The 19051-nt window shown below is 33.1% G+C and overlaps 1 protein-coding gene across 2 annotated transcripts; it reads right to left on the bottom strand.

Moving 5' to 3' along the window:
* Positions 1–7442: 7442 nt before the first annotated feature.
* Positions 7443–14121, bottom strand: LOC127721416 (collagen alpha-3(IX) chain-like). 2 transcript variants are annotated; one of them, XM_052228137.1, is made up of 7 exons: positions 14022–14121; positions 12645–13043; positions 11905–12372; positions 10758–10802; positions 10027–10121; positions 8686–8771; positions 7443–7683 (listed from the first exon to the last, which is right to left on the bottom strand). In XM_052228137.1, exons 2-6 carry the CDS (start codon positions 12988–12990, stop codon positions 8718–8720), a joined length of 1008 nt encoding a protein of 335 aa, XP_052084097.1. In that variant the 5' UTR covers positions 12991–13043; positions 14022–14121; the 3' UTR covers positions 7443–7683; positions 8686–8717. The 2 variants fall into 2 exon arrangements, with proteins under 2 accessions (XP_052084097.1, XP_052084098.1); XM_052228138.1 differs by having other exon boundaries at positions 12645–13004; positions 14022–14116.
* Positions 14122–19051: the final 4930 nt, after the last annotated feature.

The raw sequence follows: 19051 nt of genomic DNA, 5'->3' as shown, positions 1-19051 counted from the left end.
GGCTGCTCAACAGCATTAAACACTGTTCAAGCTTTGGAGTGTTCTCTTGAGTTCAACGCTACATATTTTTCAACAGAGTTCAAATCGTTCAACGCTACGGATTTTAACTAATTTTTCCCCAATTTTTCTCAACTATATATAAAAATAAGAAGATGTGGTATAATTGTTAATGAGGCAAATCTTCACCAGAGACCAAATGATATAGAAGTTAACAACATTAGGTCACCGTACGGCCTTTAACAATGAGCAAAACCCATACCGCATAGTCAGCTGTAAAAGGTCTCAAAATGACAAATGTTAAACAATTCATACGAGAAAACTAACTGCCTGATTTATGTACAAAACAATGAACTAAAAACAAATACATGTATGAAATACAGCAACAAACGACAACCACTGAATAACAAGCGCCTGACTTGGAACAGGCACATAACCGAATGTGGCGAGGTTAAACTAGTTTGCTAGCGCCAAATTCTCCCCCTAACCTTGGACATTCGAGTAACATAAAATCAAACAATGAAAATCAGTAGAAAAGGGCTTAACTCATCAGATCGGTACAAAGCAGAAAACATTTAACGAAAACACTGACAGGACGTGGCAGCGTATCTATACATCCCGCAACAACAACAACACTAAATAAAGATCTGTGAGTACTCGCAGTTACTGCCAGCTAGTTCTAAGCTAATAACAACTAATGAAAAAAAATATGCATCTAAGGCTAAAATATGTCTTTATTTTCTTAAATTATTCATATTTTTCTTTTCTTTGTGTTTTAACAGTCTGAACACAGCCTGAAATTGTCTCAACACATTCTTAACACTCTTAATCGTCCATACGCAGTCTGATATTGTCTGGACACATTGTAAACATTCTCCTCAATTCTGTCTGAAAAAGTCTGTATATGTATATTTTGAACTGAATGATTTTTTTTCCGTAGTCAACAATGTCTTATTTTCACTTTCGGTGATTCAGAGCTAGACCTCGCGACGATGGCATGGAATTTACCGGGACTCGTGGCAAGTCAATTTCGGCTTCACGTTCTGCCGTAGAATCGACAAAAAAGAAAAACTAATTCAGACGAGTCAACAGAAGTTTCCAACGCAGACTAGTATTCTCTAGAGACAACCTACTTTAATAACAAACTTTCTCACATGAAAAATATTGTTTTCTGAAACTACAGAAACCTTATTAAAGAGAACTAAGAAAGTAGAGAACACCTTTAGATTTAAAGAAATCAGGTTCAATTTGAACTTAATTCAGATATACCGGATAATATTACATGTATTCACAACAGTAATTAACTACATTTAGAAGAATCGCACGAAAAAAATGGCATTCCGGGTCCTAGAAGATTCGTCTTCTCACCTCAAGAAAAGAAATGAATTGATTAGGATTACAGGTAAATCCGATGGTGGTTGGAAAAAACGGTAATAAATACCTTTCCGACAAAGTGGTCAGTGGGAAGATGAGAAGAGAATACGTGCAGCGGACAATAGGTCGTCAAAAAGACCAAAGCAGAAAAAAAATGAAAACGTTGCAGTAGAAAGCGTCCGGCAGAAGCGGCTAGTTAAGCAACTCAAATGGCACATAATGGTACAGGTGGTTCTAATTCTACATTTCGACTGCAGCAGCCAAAGGTACGAAAACATCGCCAAAACTTCAGATAACTGCATCAAATGTGACAAGCACAGGCATTGGGCAAGAGACTGCAGAACGGGAAAGGCAAGAACAGCAGTTACAAGTGGACATTCTTCTTAAAAACAGAACATTGACATTTTCTAGGTACAAGACTTTCATATTTTCAAACATTTTATGAATATGAATATTGAAATTCTGATATTTCTCGTAAAGGTTGTTTGAAAAAAGATCTATTAATTTTTGGAAACAAACTAATGATTCAGATTTCATTTTGAATAATATTTTAAACGTTTTTTGAAATTATTTTGCTGCATGAGCCTAAAATTTTATTTTATGAAATAAGAAATCAGCATTAGATAATAGGGAATTTGTTTCACAAACTATTACAGATTTAATGAAAGTTGATTTAATACGTGAGGTACCCACTGGACCGCACGTGGTCACTCATTTGATCGTCTCAACTGCAAAAAATTACAAAGGTTAATTTTAGATCTAAGACAAGTGAACACACACAGGTAATTTAAAAAAACATTGAATTTGAAGATTGGAAAGTATTAAAACAGTATCTATATTATAATTGTCACGGTTTCGTTTTTATTATGAAATCACCATATTGATATATTTCATGAGCATCCAAAAATTCTTCGGTTTCTCTTGGTAATTCGGACGGGTAACAACGTTTCTGTATTTACTGTACTTCCATGCGGTTTAAAATCTAGTGGATATGTATCTACTAAGGTTGTTCGAGCTTTGGTAAAACATTGGCGAGAAAAAGAACATCAAAGTCGTAAAAATTTAGGGGTTACAAGTCCTGTTTTAAGTTTGAGTTTATACAATATAGTTTCAAGATATTAAATAAAAACACTGATACAATCATGTTAGGGCAACCAATAGGGATTCCACCGATCATTTCCAACATTTTGACCTATTTATTGATGTTAATTTGTCTTTTACAATTTTCCTATATCCACTGTAGTTTAAGCGTTAAAAGCAAATATAGAAAAAAATCGTTAAAAGGAATAACTCAAATTACAAGTTGACTAGCCATTTCGACCACTATAAGTAATATATGTTTCTCGTCATGCTGTTCTTTTTTTATGTATATATAAAAGTTTTTATTTTCTATCTATTATAGTTTTTCAACATTATAGTACAAAAAGCAAGAATGGGTGAAAATCGTCTTTCAATGGCTTTAACGTTTTTGAGTAGTCTACTGACCATTTTGGCAATTACCAGTTGTTACCATACAGTACATATTATTCTTCAAATAAGTAATCGTCTATCTAAAACGCTTGTTAGTGCAGAAATAATAGCTTTTCTAAATTAAAACCTGTAATTGCAATCATTGTAAAAGCTTTTAGAAAAAACAATTTGGCATGCATAACAAAAAATAAATATCTCCAATAAGAAGGTATCTGTTTGAAATATAGTTGGCGTCCATTGCGTTGATATACTGTTTTATTGAATCGTGGTTATTTCAAAGTTAACAGCTTCTATAAAGAGCTTATCGCGACAAATTTCTCTGTTGAGCGTCATCTATCATTGATCATATGAATTTGACTCAAATTCCCTTGTAAAACTGAAAACTGAAGTTTTATAATATATGCATGACCTCTGGAAAGTGTCTTTCAATTATATTGATAACAGTACATATGCCAAATGAAGCATTAATTCATTCAATTGAAGAAAAAAAATCTAAACAGTAATATATTTGTGAAGATAAATTTTATTTTGAACCTTGGTTGTTCAATGAGTTTTTACAAACAATGGATCGATGCCTTCGCTGGTGAACGTTTCGTTTCCGTGTGTATAACCAGCCCAGTAGTCAGCACTTCTTTGTTGATATAAAATATTATTCATATTTTTTTCTGAAAATGTATAGATAATACATTGTTGAATTATTCGAAATACATTAGTCTTTTATTATCCCAGATTTCAATGATTTTTTTAGTTCTTGAAATATTTGTTTGGATTTTGTATGTGTTACGTGCTCTTCAAATTCGTAGTGGATTTGGTTTTTCAACTGTTTCAATTCGAGCTCCACTGATGAGTCTGATGTATGCAAAACGTGCGTATGACTAACCAAATTATAAGTGGTATTTTAATCAGTTTTAATCATCTTTGTGAGAAATTATTTGAAGAAGAATAATATTAACGGTATGTAACAACACTCAGCGATACTTTCAATTAAACATTTGTCAGTTACATAAAAAATATATGAAATATAGAAATGAGGCGATGTTTTCGGATTATTGATATAAATACATTATCCATGATTGAAAAACGAACATCTATGTGAACAATTACAAGTAAGTTTACTGCATTTAAAAATAAGCAAAACCGTGCAGTAAACTATGAAAGGTCTAGGATGACAAAATGTGAAACAATCCAAATAAATCTTCTTGTCCGTGATATGATTATGTAAAGGGGTCCGGTAATGTGTGGTAGACCTGTGATGCAAAGATCATGTTCATTGAAATCTAAAACGTCACTACAGATATGAGCATAGTGAACTAATATTGAAATATCCTTACTGTAAGAATCGGCTACAGGCACATTAACGTAAAAAGGGAAATTTAACACAGAATATCCCATGTGAAACTGAAATATCCAAATCATAGAAAGGTCACACATTAATGTTCATATAAGATAAGTTCAAAGCCACAAACGGTGTTTAAACGTATTTGTAACACAAACATGTATTGTTTTCTTTGCAATGTGACGATGGTAAAACAACATCAAAGAAAATTAGAGAGTTTGACTCCACTAGGCATTAAATGAAGGCATTACAAATTGTTATAAAAGTGCAATGATCAAAAGCTGAACGAGATAAACAACGATTATACATCCACTAAAAAAGCCTCTCACAATTGGATTAGGGTAATAAACCATGTTACAATGTAAATCAAATCTTGGAGGTCTGTGAAAAAGATGTCGCGTGATACTGTCCATGAACTACGTGAATTCGATTTGCGATCGAACAAATCAATAACTTAACAGTGGAATGTTTTTGGTCCTTCTTTCCAGGTATATGACACATAAGATTTAGAGCATAGACTTGTTGTCTTTTAGTAAGAATAATGTGTCTGGAAAGGTTTGGTTGATTTACAAATTGATTACAATGCTGTAAGTTTGATCAAAGCTTAGGGAATCTTTTAATTGTCCATACTCACCGTTGGAGTAAACGTATCTCATTTCACTGTAACCAGGTTAAAGTACTGTCTTACAATATCATCCGATTACATACAATCTTCTTGAATGTTGATTAAGTACGATATCTTTTATAAGAGTCACTTGTTTAAGAATGAGTCAACACTTCCTCTTTGATATTAATCACCTTGTTAATATCAATAACTACATATTATGTACTTATAAATGTCATAATTGATTCATTTTTTACAGCCATTTTCTCTATTTCGACAGCAAAAAAATCAGATTAAATCATAAAGTATAGTGTTCTATTGAGTGAATAGAATCGAATAATGTAAAATTAGGGGCAATAGTTGTATTTTAGTCTTCCATCTGGTTTCAATCAAGCTCCACTGATGAATCGGAAAGGGCGTCCAGTGTGCAAAATTATGAGGCTGATATCTTTAATGATTTTTACAACGATTAGGTTGATGCCGCTGCTGGTGGACGTGTAAATTCTCCTGTAGTGACATGGATAGCATTGGTACATTACTTTTGTTATTGTACTGTTCATAAGAACTTTAAAGTCAGTCGAAATACCAAAGGTTTATCCCTAGGAATAGATGGCGGAGAGTTGTGTATTTGGCAATCATACCACGTCTTCCTGTTTTTATTTTTACTGCAGAGTTTGATGTTTGTGCTATGTAGATGCAGTAGAATGTGTCCCCGTGTCTGTGGTATATAGAAATAAGAAGATGTGGTATGAGTGCCAATAAGACAACTATGCAGCCAAGTCACAATGTGTAAAAAGTAATCAAGTAGAGTTCAAAGTACGGCCTTCAACACGGAGTTTTGGCTCACACCGAACAGCCAGCTATAAAGGGCCCCAAATTGCCTAGTGTAAAACAATACAAACAGGAAAACCAACGGTCTAATTATAATCTATATAAAAACGCGAAACGAGAAACACTTATGCACCACATCCACAAACGACAACCACTGAACAACAGGCTCCTGCCTTAGGACAGGTGCATACAAATGCAGCGGTTTTGAACTTGTTTTTGGCGCCAAACCCTCCCTCCAACCTGGGAAAGTGATGTAACGGTAAACATAAGAACAAACTATGCAAAACAATAAACGAAAAACAAATATGAGAAACAGCAACAAATACAACCACTCAATTACAGGCTCCTGACTTGGGACAGGCACATTTAGAATGGGGCGGGGTTAAACGTTTTAACAGGCGCCAACCTTCACCCTAACCTGAAACATTAGTGTAACATTACAACATAAAAAGACACACCATAAAATATCAATTGAAATGGCTTAACTCGATCAAAAAGACATAAACAAAAACAAGTAAACATACACTGAACGAATAAATCTGATCTATGACACAATATAAATACAATATTAATTAAAAAAAAGATGTAAAACAATGTCAGAAAGACAACTATAACCTATGACAAAATGGCGTTAAATAAAAAAACGTACACAGGTAGATTTAAATATAATAATTTTGTTGTTACGAGTACGAAAATATTTTTTAAGCCCTAATGTTTTACAGTTAGGTTTTTTTTTACTTGTGGAAGAGCTTTCTACATCTTCTATTTTGTTCTGGCGGAGAGTTGTCTCGTTAGCAATTGCACCACATGTTTTATTTTTAACCGGAATCTGCATTACGTTTTTTAACTTTTGGTCAGTAGTTCTTCTACTTCGTAATTGATTTAGTTTTTCATATATTTTTTTAACTAAAACGCTTCTGATCAGTCTTGTGTAGACTAAACGCGCATATGTCGTAACAAATAAAAGCTTGGTATCTTTGATGAGGTTTTACCGTTAATGTTCAAATATCATTAATGAGTTGTGAACCCAAAATAAAAGTTGTCAAATGAGGTCATCATGGATAACAAGTCGGATGGACAAACAAAAGTCCATTAAACAAAAAACTACAGATTGAGCATAAACTTCCCTTCAACAACAAAAGAATAAATAAATCGTTCTTGCTCAACCAGGACATCCATTAGAAAAAGTGGAACAATTCTAGATCATCTGTGAGATAGATATCCTATCATTGTTTTAATTTGTATACCTTAGTGTTCCTTGTTGTCCTCCTCGAATATTTTGTATTTTTTTACTTGTATGACTTGAGGCAATTACGAAATTTAATTAAATATATTTTACTCATGTTTTAATTATAGAAAACTCTTGGCTTATCATATGTCACTGTTTTATTTTTCATGTTCTTCTTAATGGCTTGCTGCGTAACTGATATGTTTGTTATTCTAATGGATTCTTATTTATGATAGATAAATAAACTATTACGAATAAATAAATGACAAAAAACATAATATAAACTTCGTGCGTCTGAAAGACCTTTTCAGGCTTACCATGACCAGGAATGCCACAACCCATAATTTTGAAAGTCAAGGATGTATAAATACAAATACATAAAACGTAAGGAGCTATTTGACCAAAACGTACCTAACAATAATAGCCATATGTCTGAACAAAGCATAACATTCAAGACCAGTTTCGATATGAGAAAGAAATAAAGAATAACAAACATGTCATCTGATAATCAAAATAACTGGGAATATCGAAAAACACCATCAAATCAAACAGGTATAACTTTTGAGAAACTGTTATATTACTGACATTAGAAAACGTGAGAATTAAAGCACAATTTGTTTTAATGTTTCTCACAAATATATGAAAATTGATGTGAACATTTATTGTCATTCCACTTAAACGTAGCTTCAAAATTCATATGCACACAGTCCTCTTGGCCACGATTATTAGGTTCGCCTGGGTTCCAGTTAGTATAGGTTAGAAATGTATTATCGGATTCCCATCTGAAAAGGGATTCCCATACAGAATCATGTGCTCCAATCCAAATGTTACCTGGGTTCTTATCTAAAAGTAAACATCAACATTTATCATGTTTGTAGAATTTGAGAATGGCCTATCGAAATATAAAATACTGAAGAATTCAGTTTTTGATAGATAATAGATAAACGTTGCTACTTAATTATTTATTATGGGTTCAGTGTTGTGTTTATCTTTGTTTTTTTGCATCACAACAATATTTTGGAAGACAATTGTGTTTTACATTAGCACAATAAACAATAAATTTCACTTAATATCAAAATGAAATCTCTTTTATACGAATAAAACACACTAAAACGGGAAGGGAATAAGTTTTACGATAATATTTTTGTCATTTCCGATGTTCCAATAGACCTACTTCTGCAACTCAGTCAACGTATCGGGTTGTTTTTTTTTAATCTAGCTGCTCGGTGTACAGTCATGGTTATCTGCATTTTTATCTAAGTTTTTTCATAAGCTTCTATAAATGACTTTTTATATAGAAGACGTTGAGAATATTTCACAACAGCACATATATTTGTAACTAGTGGAACAGGAACTGCTTACCCTTCCGAATCACCAGATATCACACCTGGTGTTTTATTGTATTATTATCTGTGTTTGTTTGACCTTTTGATTTTTGATTTTTAATTGCCCTCTGGGTATCTTCTCCTTCTGTTCTGTTATTTTTGCATTTTCTATGAATATTTGTTTTGATGTTCGACAGATAAGTCTCAAAATTCCCATATACATCCAGTGTACAAACACACTTATGTTATTTATTCATATCTACCAAGATATGTGATGTTAAGCCGGGCTGTTATTGGATTACAAGCAGTTGTTCCTTTGAAAAGCACTTTACTCCCTGCTTTTGATAAATGCTATTCATTTTCGATTTGTAGTCATTTAGAATAAATATATATTCACTGTACGATAACAATAATAATCAAATCATTTTACTAGACAAAATACATTATTTACTGCAAAATTAAATTAGTGATCAATAGGGGTAAATAAGTACCAGTTACTATTATTTGATATTGTACTTACCGACTGTTCTGAAGTTTTTCAAGAACCAGTTCTCAATAGAATTGTGCCATTTTTACAAGGAATCCTCCCATTCTATGACATTCAGTCTACAACAAAATTCTCAAATTCAATGTTAGCATAGGATGAGTGTTTTTTTAAAGGATTTTAAAATAGATTTTTCCTTTTTATTGATAAGTTGTGTAACATATGCAAACAATGATTGCATCATGGTTTGTTTTCCGCTGCAATTTTCACCTGTATTTTTTTCATTTTAGCGCATGGTACACGCAATTACTTTCAGCTATTATATAAATAAAGAAGGAACTTTACAACAACATTGTCTCATCAATCTTTGAATGGAGAAGGATTTACATGTATTCAGAAATTAGTTAAATATATTACCAGTAGTTACATTAGTATCAAGATTCTTGTCAACTAACAGAAACTATAACCAAATTCAAAACCTAAGAAAACCATCCTTTTTGACCATATATCAAGCATTTTGTTGGTAAAACAAGTATGATTGTTTTTTTTTAGATCGCTTTTTTGTTTAGTTTTTTTATTAGTTGATTACCCATAACTTCTTTTTTACTTTAACATCCCAATTATGTTGGAAAATTTAAAAAAGTAAAGGCTTAGATAGTTATTTTCCTTTGTCCCAAGAATCTAGTTAAGAGGCAAACTACTGTCAAGTTCATTTACATGAGTCCCATCAATTGTTCATGATAGTTTTTGAAACTGTGTTTTCGTTTTATTTTGTTTCATAATCTTAGTTACTTGATTTTGACATATTTCATCTATATTAATCAATCATGATAACAGTAACGTTTATATAAAATAGAAGAGGCGGTATGATTGCATTGAGACTTCTCTCAACCAGAGACCAACTGAAATAGAGGTTAACAACTTTAAGTCACCGTACGGCCTTCTACAATGAGCAAAATCCACACCGCATAGTAAGCAATTAAAGGCCCAAACATGACAAATGTAAAGCAAATCAAATGAGAAATCTAACGGCTGGATTTATATTGATCACGGTCATTAAACTAGCAACAAAAAGTGAATTAACTACCGTACACAAGTTCACAAGTTCGCCCATTAAAGTCTTGTCAAGGTTTAGAATTGTTTCATTTAGTAGTAAATCTTTACCACTCATGTGATTATTGCCCCATAAATCTTTCAAGCGATTGTTTTACATTGAATCTCTTCGCGGATGGGTTTATTACATCTGCACATATCAATCAGATTACATTTAAATTGCAATAGAACATATCATTGAATAAACTATTGATTACGAAGGCAACGTCAATCGTCAATAAACAGAAACATAAATCAATGCTAATTGTTTACTTATCCTCTTACTTTTGCCGCATACCATGACCTTTTTGACCTGAATTGAAAGTTATAACAACTTTCCATAAACTGTATCCATCCGGAACCACAGGTTATCGTTTTGCCTGAAAAACACAAATAGTTGAACTTCATTTGGTTTAAAGATACGGCGCCAAAGACATTGCTTTAGAGGTATAAAACATGTCTTTATAAAATAGCATTTACTTACTAGAAAACATTCTCAAGAATAAGATGAAACAATAGTTTGTATTGCTTTTTGAAATTTTAAAATATATCAACAAAACAGGTAATTGTAGAAGATTTTCAGGGAGAAGATCTCCAGTAAGTTATCAGTATGAAAATGCGGACGAACTTGTGTAAATCACTAACTTAAATCGCGTTGAGCTAGATCTTTCTTAAATGGTGTTCAATACTTTATGATTTGAATAATGCAAATACTTGAAGGTTAAATCTTTCCTTGGTTAATAAAATGACAAAATTTAATACTAAACTAACGGAATTCTTATTCAAAAGCAGTGCTTATTTTCTCGCATTGTTCTCCTTATCATTTTGTTTACTGTCTGCCTTTTTTAGTTTCACTGTTATGATCAAGTTTTGTTCGGTTACTGCCTCACCTTGTTTACATTATACTGTAGTTTTACTGTCAACAAATTTAGTTCTTAAGGTTAATAAAAAAAATATTTATAAAAGAAAACTAAGTTGTTCAGTTTGCAACGATCATCTACAAAGTATTATGATACCTGATTCTCCAGGTTGCCCCTTTTCACCAGTTTGTCCTCGTGCTCCTGTATTTTGAAATGAAGACATTATACATGATATTAACAATTATTAAAAACGGAGAAAATATAACATACAAAGACCAACACAACCTACAGTATATAAAACACAAGATAGAACACTAATGACAAAACACAAGATAGAACACTAATGACAAAACACAAGATAGAACACTAATGACAAAAACAAAATAGAACACTAATGACAAAACACAAGATAGAACACTAATGACAAAACACTAACCCCACTAATTTCGGGGGTGGTCTCAGGTTCTCTGCAAAGGGTGAGCAGATCCACATTCATGTTGCGTATGTAATTACTGGTGTCATGGGTCAATGTTTATACTAGGCGAAAGACGAGGTGAAGATAATATTATAAGGAATATGATGATTTCATCTGCGTTAGACCTGGTACCATTATATGCTAACCATTCATTGCAATGTATCCTCCAGCAGTAAACAAACTCATCATATATATCAGGCATAAACGTTTGTACGCCAGAGGCGCAATTCGTCTACAAAATACTCATCAGTGACGCTGGAGTAAATAAAGTAGAACAGGCCAAATAAAATACGAAGTTGAAGACTGTTGAGGACGCACAATTGCGATAGGTTTTGTCAAATGCAGCTGAGGTAATCTATTATTGGGGTAGAAAGTCCTAAGTATTTCGAAAGAAGTTTTGTTAACAATTAATTTGTATTAACAATTAATAATTATCAACAGCAAGTGCAAGTCATTGATGTTCTTCAATTTCTTTATGTGGATTTCTATTAAGTCAACTTTCATAATAAAATTACAAAGAAGAATTAGAATTGCCAAGAATATTTATAATATTGAACACTAATATAAATCATTGTGTTTTTCTTTGTGTCATTCATTCAAAACTGAATGAATTGTTTTGCAGATATGTGACATTTTGGTCAAAGAGAAATGACAATGGTCTGCCATTTGATAATTGTGGTTCTGCAGCCTTGTGTTATCATATGGTCCCTTTTTAAAAATACTATTATATATTTGATACTACTAGTGTTTAGTATATAACTTTTGAAAACATGGAAAACACAGCATAACTTTGTAATCTTTAATTTAAAGTAATTGTAATGTTCTCACCTGTTTGTCCTTTGTAGCCAACTAGGCCCCTATTTCCCGTTAATCCCTTTTCACCTTTGATTCCCTTTTCGCCGTGTTCACCATTAAAACCAGGAAGTCCATTTTCTCCCTTCAATCCTTTATCACCAGTTGGTCCTTTTACTCCAATCAAACCTCTGCTTCCGGTAGGTCCAACAAGACCAGTCTGGCCCATTTCCCCCTTTGTACCATTTTCACCATCCACACCTTCGTTTCCATTTGGACCTTTTTCTCCTTTTCGTCTACTTGGACCTACATCTCCGATGGTACCTTTGTAACCAGCCATACCTTTTGCACCTATTGCACCCTTTTCTCCCGTTGGTCCCTCTTCGCCTTTCATGCCGTTTTCTCCATTTGATCCTTTCGTACCATTTCGTCCTTTTCCTCCTCTTGGACCTACATCTCCGAGTTGTCCCTTACTTCCAACTGAACCTTTGTCTCCCATTTCACCTTTTCGTAATATCAAACATTGGAATAACTAATTGTGTTGTTCTTTGTCAATTATTCAACAAAAATTAGTGGTTTGTCATAAGTGTAGCATATTGTTAAAAAAAAATACGTTAATACGTCATTTGTAAATAATGGATCTGTAGTCTTCTGTTATAATGAAATAGTAAAAAAAAATTCTCATAAAATACTACTTTTTTTTCAATATTACTACTATAATTTAGTATATAACGTTTGAAAACACGGAAAACAAAAAGTGATTTAAATGTTCTCACCTTTTTGTCCTTTGTCGCCGACTAGACCCTTATTTCCATGTTCACCAGTCAAACCTTTACTTCCAGTAGGTCCAACAAGACCAGTCTGGCCCATTTCACCCTTTGTGCCTTTTTCACCATGCGCACCTTCGGTTCCATTATGACCTTTGGCACCAAGTGCGCTTTTTTCTACAACTATTCCTTTTTGTCCACTTGGACCTTCATCTCCGATATTACCTTTGTCGCCCGTAGAACCGTTTGCACCTTTTGTTCCTATTGGTCCTACATCTCCGATTGGTCCCTTAATTCCAGCTGAACCTTTGTCTCCAACTTCGCCAGATGTGCCTTTAAGACCACCTGGACCCATTTCGCCTCTAGAGCCTTTTTCGTCTTTAGAAAGATTCCCATGGTCACGGCTACCTTTTATAAATATTTACATAATTTCATCATATGATTAATTTAGTAGTAGTTTTCTTAGCGAGATGTAGAAATCATCGTGATGTACTTCAAATTCCACAAAATGAACAGTAACTGCTGTCCCTTTATGATCATCTACGATAAGCTAAGGGTTCTATTAAGAAATTGTTGCTCTATCTCTGTAGTTTATTGTGAAATGTTTATTGGATGTTCGTTTTATCTTAATTTGGCCATGGTGTTGTCTGGTTTTCTTCAATTTGTGATTGTGTCCCTTTGGCATCTTGGCCCCTTTAAGTCATTTTATTATGTTATCATTTAGGTATAAAACAGATATTGGGTATACGTTAACCAGACAATGAAAATATCTTTTTTTTTTCCGGAAACTATATCTTTGCAAGATGAAAAGCTAATTGTAACTTATAAGCAATGTTAACCTGATTAGTTGTTATTTCTGTTTTATGACGATATTTTTTGAACCATTCTTCCGGATCAGTTTGTACAGCAACCCTACCTTGTCAATTAGTCGTTTAAATGGGTTTTGACATGCTGGGTACGCGTGTACATACTCCATATATAAACCTGGATTTTACTTAAACTGTCTTTGGGTTGAATGAAACACGCCATTTATTAAGCTTTCATCCGCATAAGTCTCTTCACATTATGATATTTTAAACTGATATAGGTAGTTTTCCTCCATATCTATCGATGGCATTTCTGGAAAGGTTCAACACTCATCTTTAAGATATTTCCTGGTTTGCCTTTAGTGTTTCTTTGTGGTTTTTGGAGCTTTTTGAAGATTTAAAAGAAAGAGGAGATACCAATCTGGCTTTTGAAAATATTAAAAAAAAACACAAAAAAAAGAACACAAAAAAATATTTTGCAGCTCTGTCTTTCCTTCATTTACAAGCATGTACATTACTTTAGGCCATTGTATGTCAAAATAATTAAATTAAACATAATACTCAAAACGTGTTGTATTACCTAATCGATAAGACAAGTGAAATTGTCTTTCCAAACCGGAATCATTCAAAGCTAATTGTTTTATCTGCTTTTCTAGTTCTGAACTCTTCTCAATATCTTCAAAAATAAAAATGAAAATAATTCATATAAACAATACATGTGTGACATATTTGTTTTTCGTTCATTTTTTTTTTTCATAAATTATGCCGTTAGTTTTCTCGTTTGAATTGTTTTACATTTGTCATTTCGGCGCCTTTTGTAGATGACTATACGGTATGGGCTTTGCTCAATGTTGAAGGCCGTACGGTGACCTAAAGTTATTAATTTCTGTGTCATTTGGTCTCTTGTGAAGAGTTGTCTCATTGGCAATCATACCACATCTTCTTTTTATATGTAATGTGTGTATCCAAGATGCATCAATTAATGACGTTTCATTATAAATAAACTCATCATAGATACCAGGATTGAAATTTTTTATTTCCGCCAGACGCTCGTTTCGTCTACAAAAGACTCATCAGTGACGTTCAAAAGAAATTAAAAAGGCCAAATAAAGTAGGAAGTTGAAGCGCATTGAGAACCAAAAATTCCTAGAAGTGTTCCAAATACAGATAAAGTAATCTAATCCTGATGTAGAAAAGCCTTAGTATTTCAAAAATTCAAAGTTTTGTAAACAGTTAATTTATAATTATTACCATATCAATGATAATTCTTGTCAACACAGAAGTGCTGACTACTGGGCTGGTCATAACCTCGGGGAATATAAGCTCCACCAGCAGTGGCATCGACCCAGTGGTTGTAAATAAACTCATCATAGATACCAGGATTGAAATTTTGTATTTGTGCCAGACACGCGTTTCGTCTACAAAAGACTCATCAGTGACGCTCGAATCCAAAAAAAAAAGTTAAAAAGGCCAAATAAAGTACTAAGTTGAAGAGCATTGAGAACCAAAAATTCCTAAAAGTGTTGCCAAATACAGATAATGGTGTGTCTAGTATCCTACTGGGAAAAGTAAATTTAAAAAAAATACCGAACTCCAAGGAAAATTCAAAACAAAAAGTTCTTTATCAAATGTCAAAATCAAACATTCAAGCACATCAAACGTATTGAAACAAATGTCATGTTCCTGTCTTGGTACATTTATTTTATTGAAATCCATTACTATGTTCCTTCAAACGTACATACGACACATTTCAACGATTTTTTATTTGCATTGCTACCTGGTTTATGGGTTTTATTTATTAAGATAATTGATTGTTCTATTTTAAGATTAGGAATTATCGTTTCTCCTGAAAACAACATGATTCCGTATTGTCAGCTTTTACCTATGTTATGTTTTAAAACGATATCAATAACGGTGGTGGGGTGTCGTAGGCGGGTGTCTCAACCCGAATATAATTATCAAATCCCGAAATCCCGTGAAAAAAATGTGTGCGTACCCTCATCACAATATAATCAAATACTGAATTTCCGAAATTCCGAAATTCCCGACGAAATAACTTGCTCTTCTCGGATTCCTGACAATTGAACAGCTCAATCTCGAATTCCCGAAAATTAAACAGGTCAATTCAGAATTCCTTGTAACAGTTCCGTCCGCGTCTCATTAACAGAAAATAAAAAAACTTACCTTTCAATTACATGACAACGACCGTTACTGCAACTGTAAAACTTACCTTTCAAGTACATGACAACGACCGTTACTGCAAGTGTAAATTTACATTTAAAGTACATGACAACGACCGTTACTGCAAGTGAAAAACTTACCTTTCAAGTACATGACAACGACCGTTACTGCAAGTGTAAAACTTACCTTTCAAGTACATGACAACGACCGTTACTGTAAGTGTGAAACTTACCTTTCAAAAACATGACAACGACAGTTAATGCATGTGTAAAACTTACTTTTCAAGTACATGACAACGACCGTTGCTGCAAGTGAAAAACTTACCTTTCAAGTACATGACAACAACCGTTACTGCAAGTGTAAAACATATCAACAGCATCACAGTAAGGGCTAAAATTGATTTATCTCTCTTTCTAATCGCGTTTCGAATAACTGCAAGTTTATCATTCCACGCATTAGTTTCAGTACTATCTCTCCTTTGAACTTCTGATCTTTTCCAGTCATCAGTTTGTACAATATTTACCAGTTGAACTTGTTCACTCATTTTCAACTACGATGTTAAGTCTTTAGTCAATTATTAAGTTGATCTTATAAATGGCAGCAGTAAATTTTACACAGTATATAGGAAAATTTCTTTGATATCAATTTGAAATAAAGGTTATTTCTATTTACAGAAACTCTAAACAAAAGTGTTTTTTATTTGACTAGTAAGGATTTTTGTCAAGTGACATATATGAGGGTAGGAAAGGAATATACCGTCAATCGGCAATCGCTCCCTTTCCTATACTTTTAGCGTCGAATGGGCTTAATAATTCATCGTTACTTGTAACACGGTTATTGCTGAGCACTGTAAGCGTCAAATGATGACAAATGCTGATCATTAACGTTTGTTTTTTTAACAAAAATAGTTTATCATTATTTGTCATATTGTTCACCTTAATCCCATCCTCATACACTTCTTATAAGACATCCGAGAATCCTCAATTGCCATCTTTACATAAGTACATACGTAATGATAATTATTATTATCTAGTGAAATTTTTACAGAAAATCGATTTTAAGTTAGGAATTAGAGAGATAAAAAAAAAACAATTTGTACGACGACAACACAACAACACAGCGACAACAACTGTACTCAAAATACATGCGGAAGTCAATATTTCAAATCTTTAAAATACTCAAGTGTCGGTAGGACTTGTCAAGCTCTCAATCATCCCGAAGTGTGAAAAGAAAAAAAATCAGATTCAAAAACAGATCCTGTGTCCAAGCTTCCCTAACATGATTGTCTTGAAGTATCGATTCTAGGTACTGACGTTGTATATCATCTTAATTATTTGTTATAGTGTTCTTTTATTTGTCTTTGTAAATTATTAACCTTTACTGTTTAGTCCATGTTTAGTAATATCCTTTTGGTGTGGCTCGGTACTTATACATCCCGCTATTCTGTTATTGTGCTATGGTCATTTTTTGTATTCTTGTCTTTCATTTTTGCTTATGTGCTTTTCTATATGCCATTTTGTTTTTCTTTGTTGACATAATGTTGACTGCTGTACCTCTATTTTTTGACATTTTTACCTAATATGTCTGTTTGTTTTGTTCACACATTGTTGTCAGTATAAAGGAATTGTATGCGACTGTCATACAAGGTAGAGGTTTAGCTAGCTATAAAACCAGGTTTAATCCAACATTTTCTACATAAGGAATTGCCAAGTCAGGAATGTGACGGTTGTTTTCCATTCGTTTGATGTGTGTGAGCTTTTGACTTTGTCATTTTACTTCTTAGCATATCGACCATAGAACAGAATTAAAATTTTAACCTTTAAACTAGAAATTTAGACATTCTAACCAATACAAGGTGGCTATCATAAAAATTGCTTACGATCAATGTTTCAGTATTTCTTTTTCTCTACTTTGCTCGTGAAGTTTTTGAGTTTAGAGTACGCTACTATAAGAAAAATTGCCAAAAATGATATTGATATCATCACGTTTCTCACATATCTTTATCTCGGTTTTTACAGCATCAATTTCAAGAGAAAATAAACATATGAAGAAAAAGAGAGTCAAAAGACACCGAAAGGCATTCAATTTCATAAGTAGGAAAAAAACTGACAACGCCATGGCAAAAACAGGAAAAGACCAACAGTATACAAAACACTACAAAGAAAACTAAAGACTAAGCAACACCAACCCATTAAACTGTATTGTTTCTTCCGTAATGTATATTCATATCGCAAGGAATGAGATATTTTAGTTTTAACTGTAAAACTGGATATTTATTTCAACACTATGATCATGATGATTGAAACTCATTATAAATACCTTACTTTGGTACATCAGAATTTGGGCTCAATTCAAGACATACCAGTGGCGCCCGAATTATGACAAATACCTTACTTATACTTTGGTACATCAGAAGCTGGTCGCAATTCAAGGCCTACTAGTGGTGCCTTAATCATGACAAATGCATTACTTATAATCTGGTACATTAGAGGGTGGTCTTAATTCAAGATCTACTAGTGGCGCCTGAATAACTACAAATGCCTTACTTATACTTTGGTACATCAGAAGCTGGTCTCAATTCAAGACCTACTAATGGCGCCAGAATATTTACAAATAACTTACTTATACTTAAGTACATCAGAGGCTGGTCTCAATCTAAGACCTACCAGTGGCGCCAAAATAATTGACAGTTATTAAAATTGGAAAAAGTTTAAATCATAAATGAAGAGATTTGACAGAATAACTGGATACGAATTTTTTTTCAAAACACCAACAACGATTTTAAAGAGATTATTTTACATCTAATTTTTATGAAGAAACATAGTAAATGATACATTGAAAAAAAGGGGGGAAAAGATGCCAAGTGAATACAAAAACATCAATATGAAGAAAAACAGAATACACAATATCCTAAAGAAAAAATACGAGCAGACTAACAACAGCTCACAATGTATAACACAAAAAAATAGACACTGACTAACATGAGTCCTAGAAAATACCGCGGGTGACTCTGCAAAGGATGGCAGTTCGCACTCTGAAAGTTGATTAAAAGGCATTTCTACATCCTGGTCGCATTTGTTTTGATTTGATAATATCTTCTTAAATTTATAAAAGGTAAAAGTGAAAAGAATGATCTTTCTAAAAACGAAAAAGGCTAAAGAGACGAGAGTACTAGTGGTTATAAAGATTGCATTTATGATAAGGGGCGGAGAGTAAAAAAAAGAGATAAAGGCGACAACAGAGTAAAAGGTGAAATTTGAGACATAGCCTCAGATGGTGATAAAGGACACAAAGAATAAAAACCTAAAAAAAAAAGGAACAAAAGGAGAAAAATGCACACCTGGTGCAGTGTTTAGTTAACGACAAAGGTAATATCGGAGATTTAGATTCACGTGGACAAAAAGGCGTGAACGGAGACACAGGTAAAGT

The sequence above is a fragment of the Mytilus californianus genome, unplaced genomic scaffold, assembly GCF_021869535.1.
Source record: "Mytilus californianus isolate M0D057914Y unplaced genomic scaffold, xbMytCali1.0.p SCAF_12, whole genome shotgun sequence".
In the NCBI taxonomy this organism is placed as follows: domain Eukaryota; kingdom Metazoa; phylum Mollusca; class Bivalvia; order Mytilida; family Mytilidae; genus Mytilus; species Mytilus californianus.
Note: the sequence above shows the minus strand (reverse complement) of the source record. Positions and strands in the feature narration are given on the sequence as shown.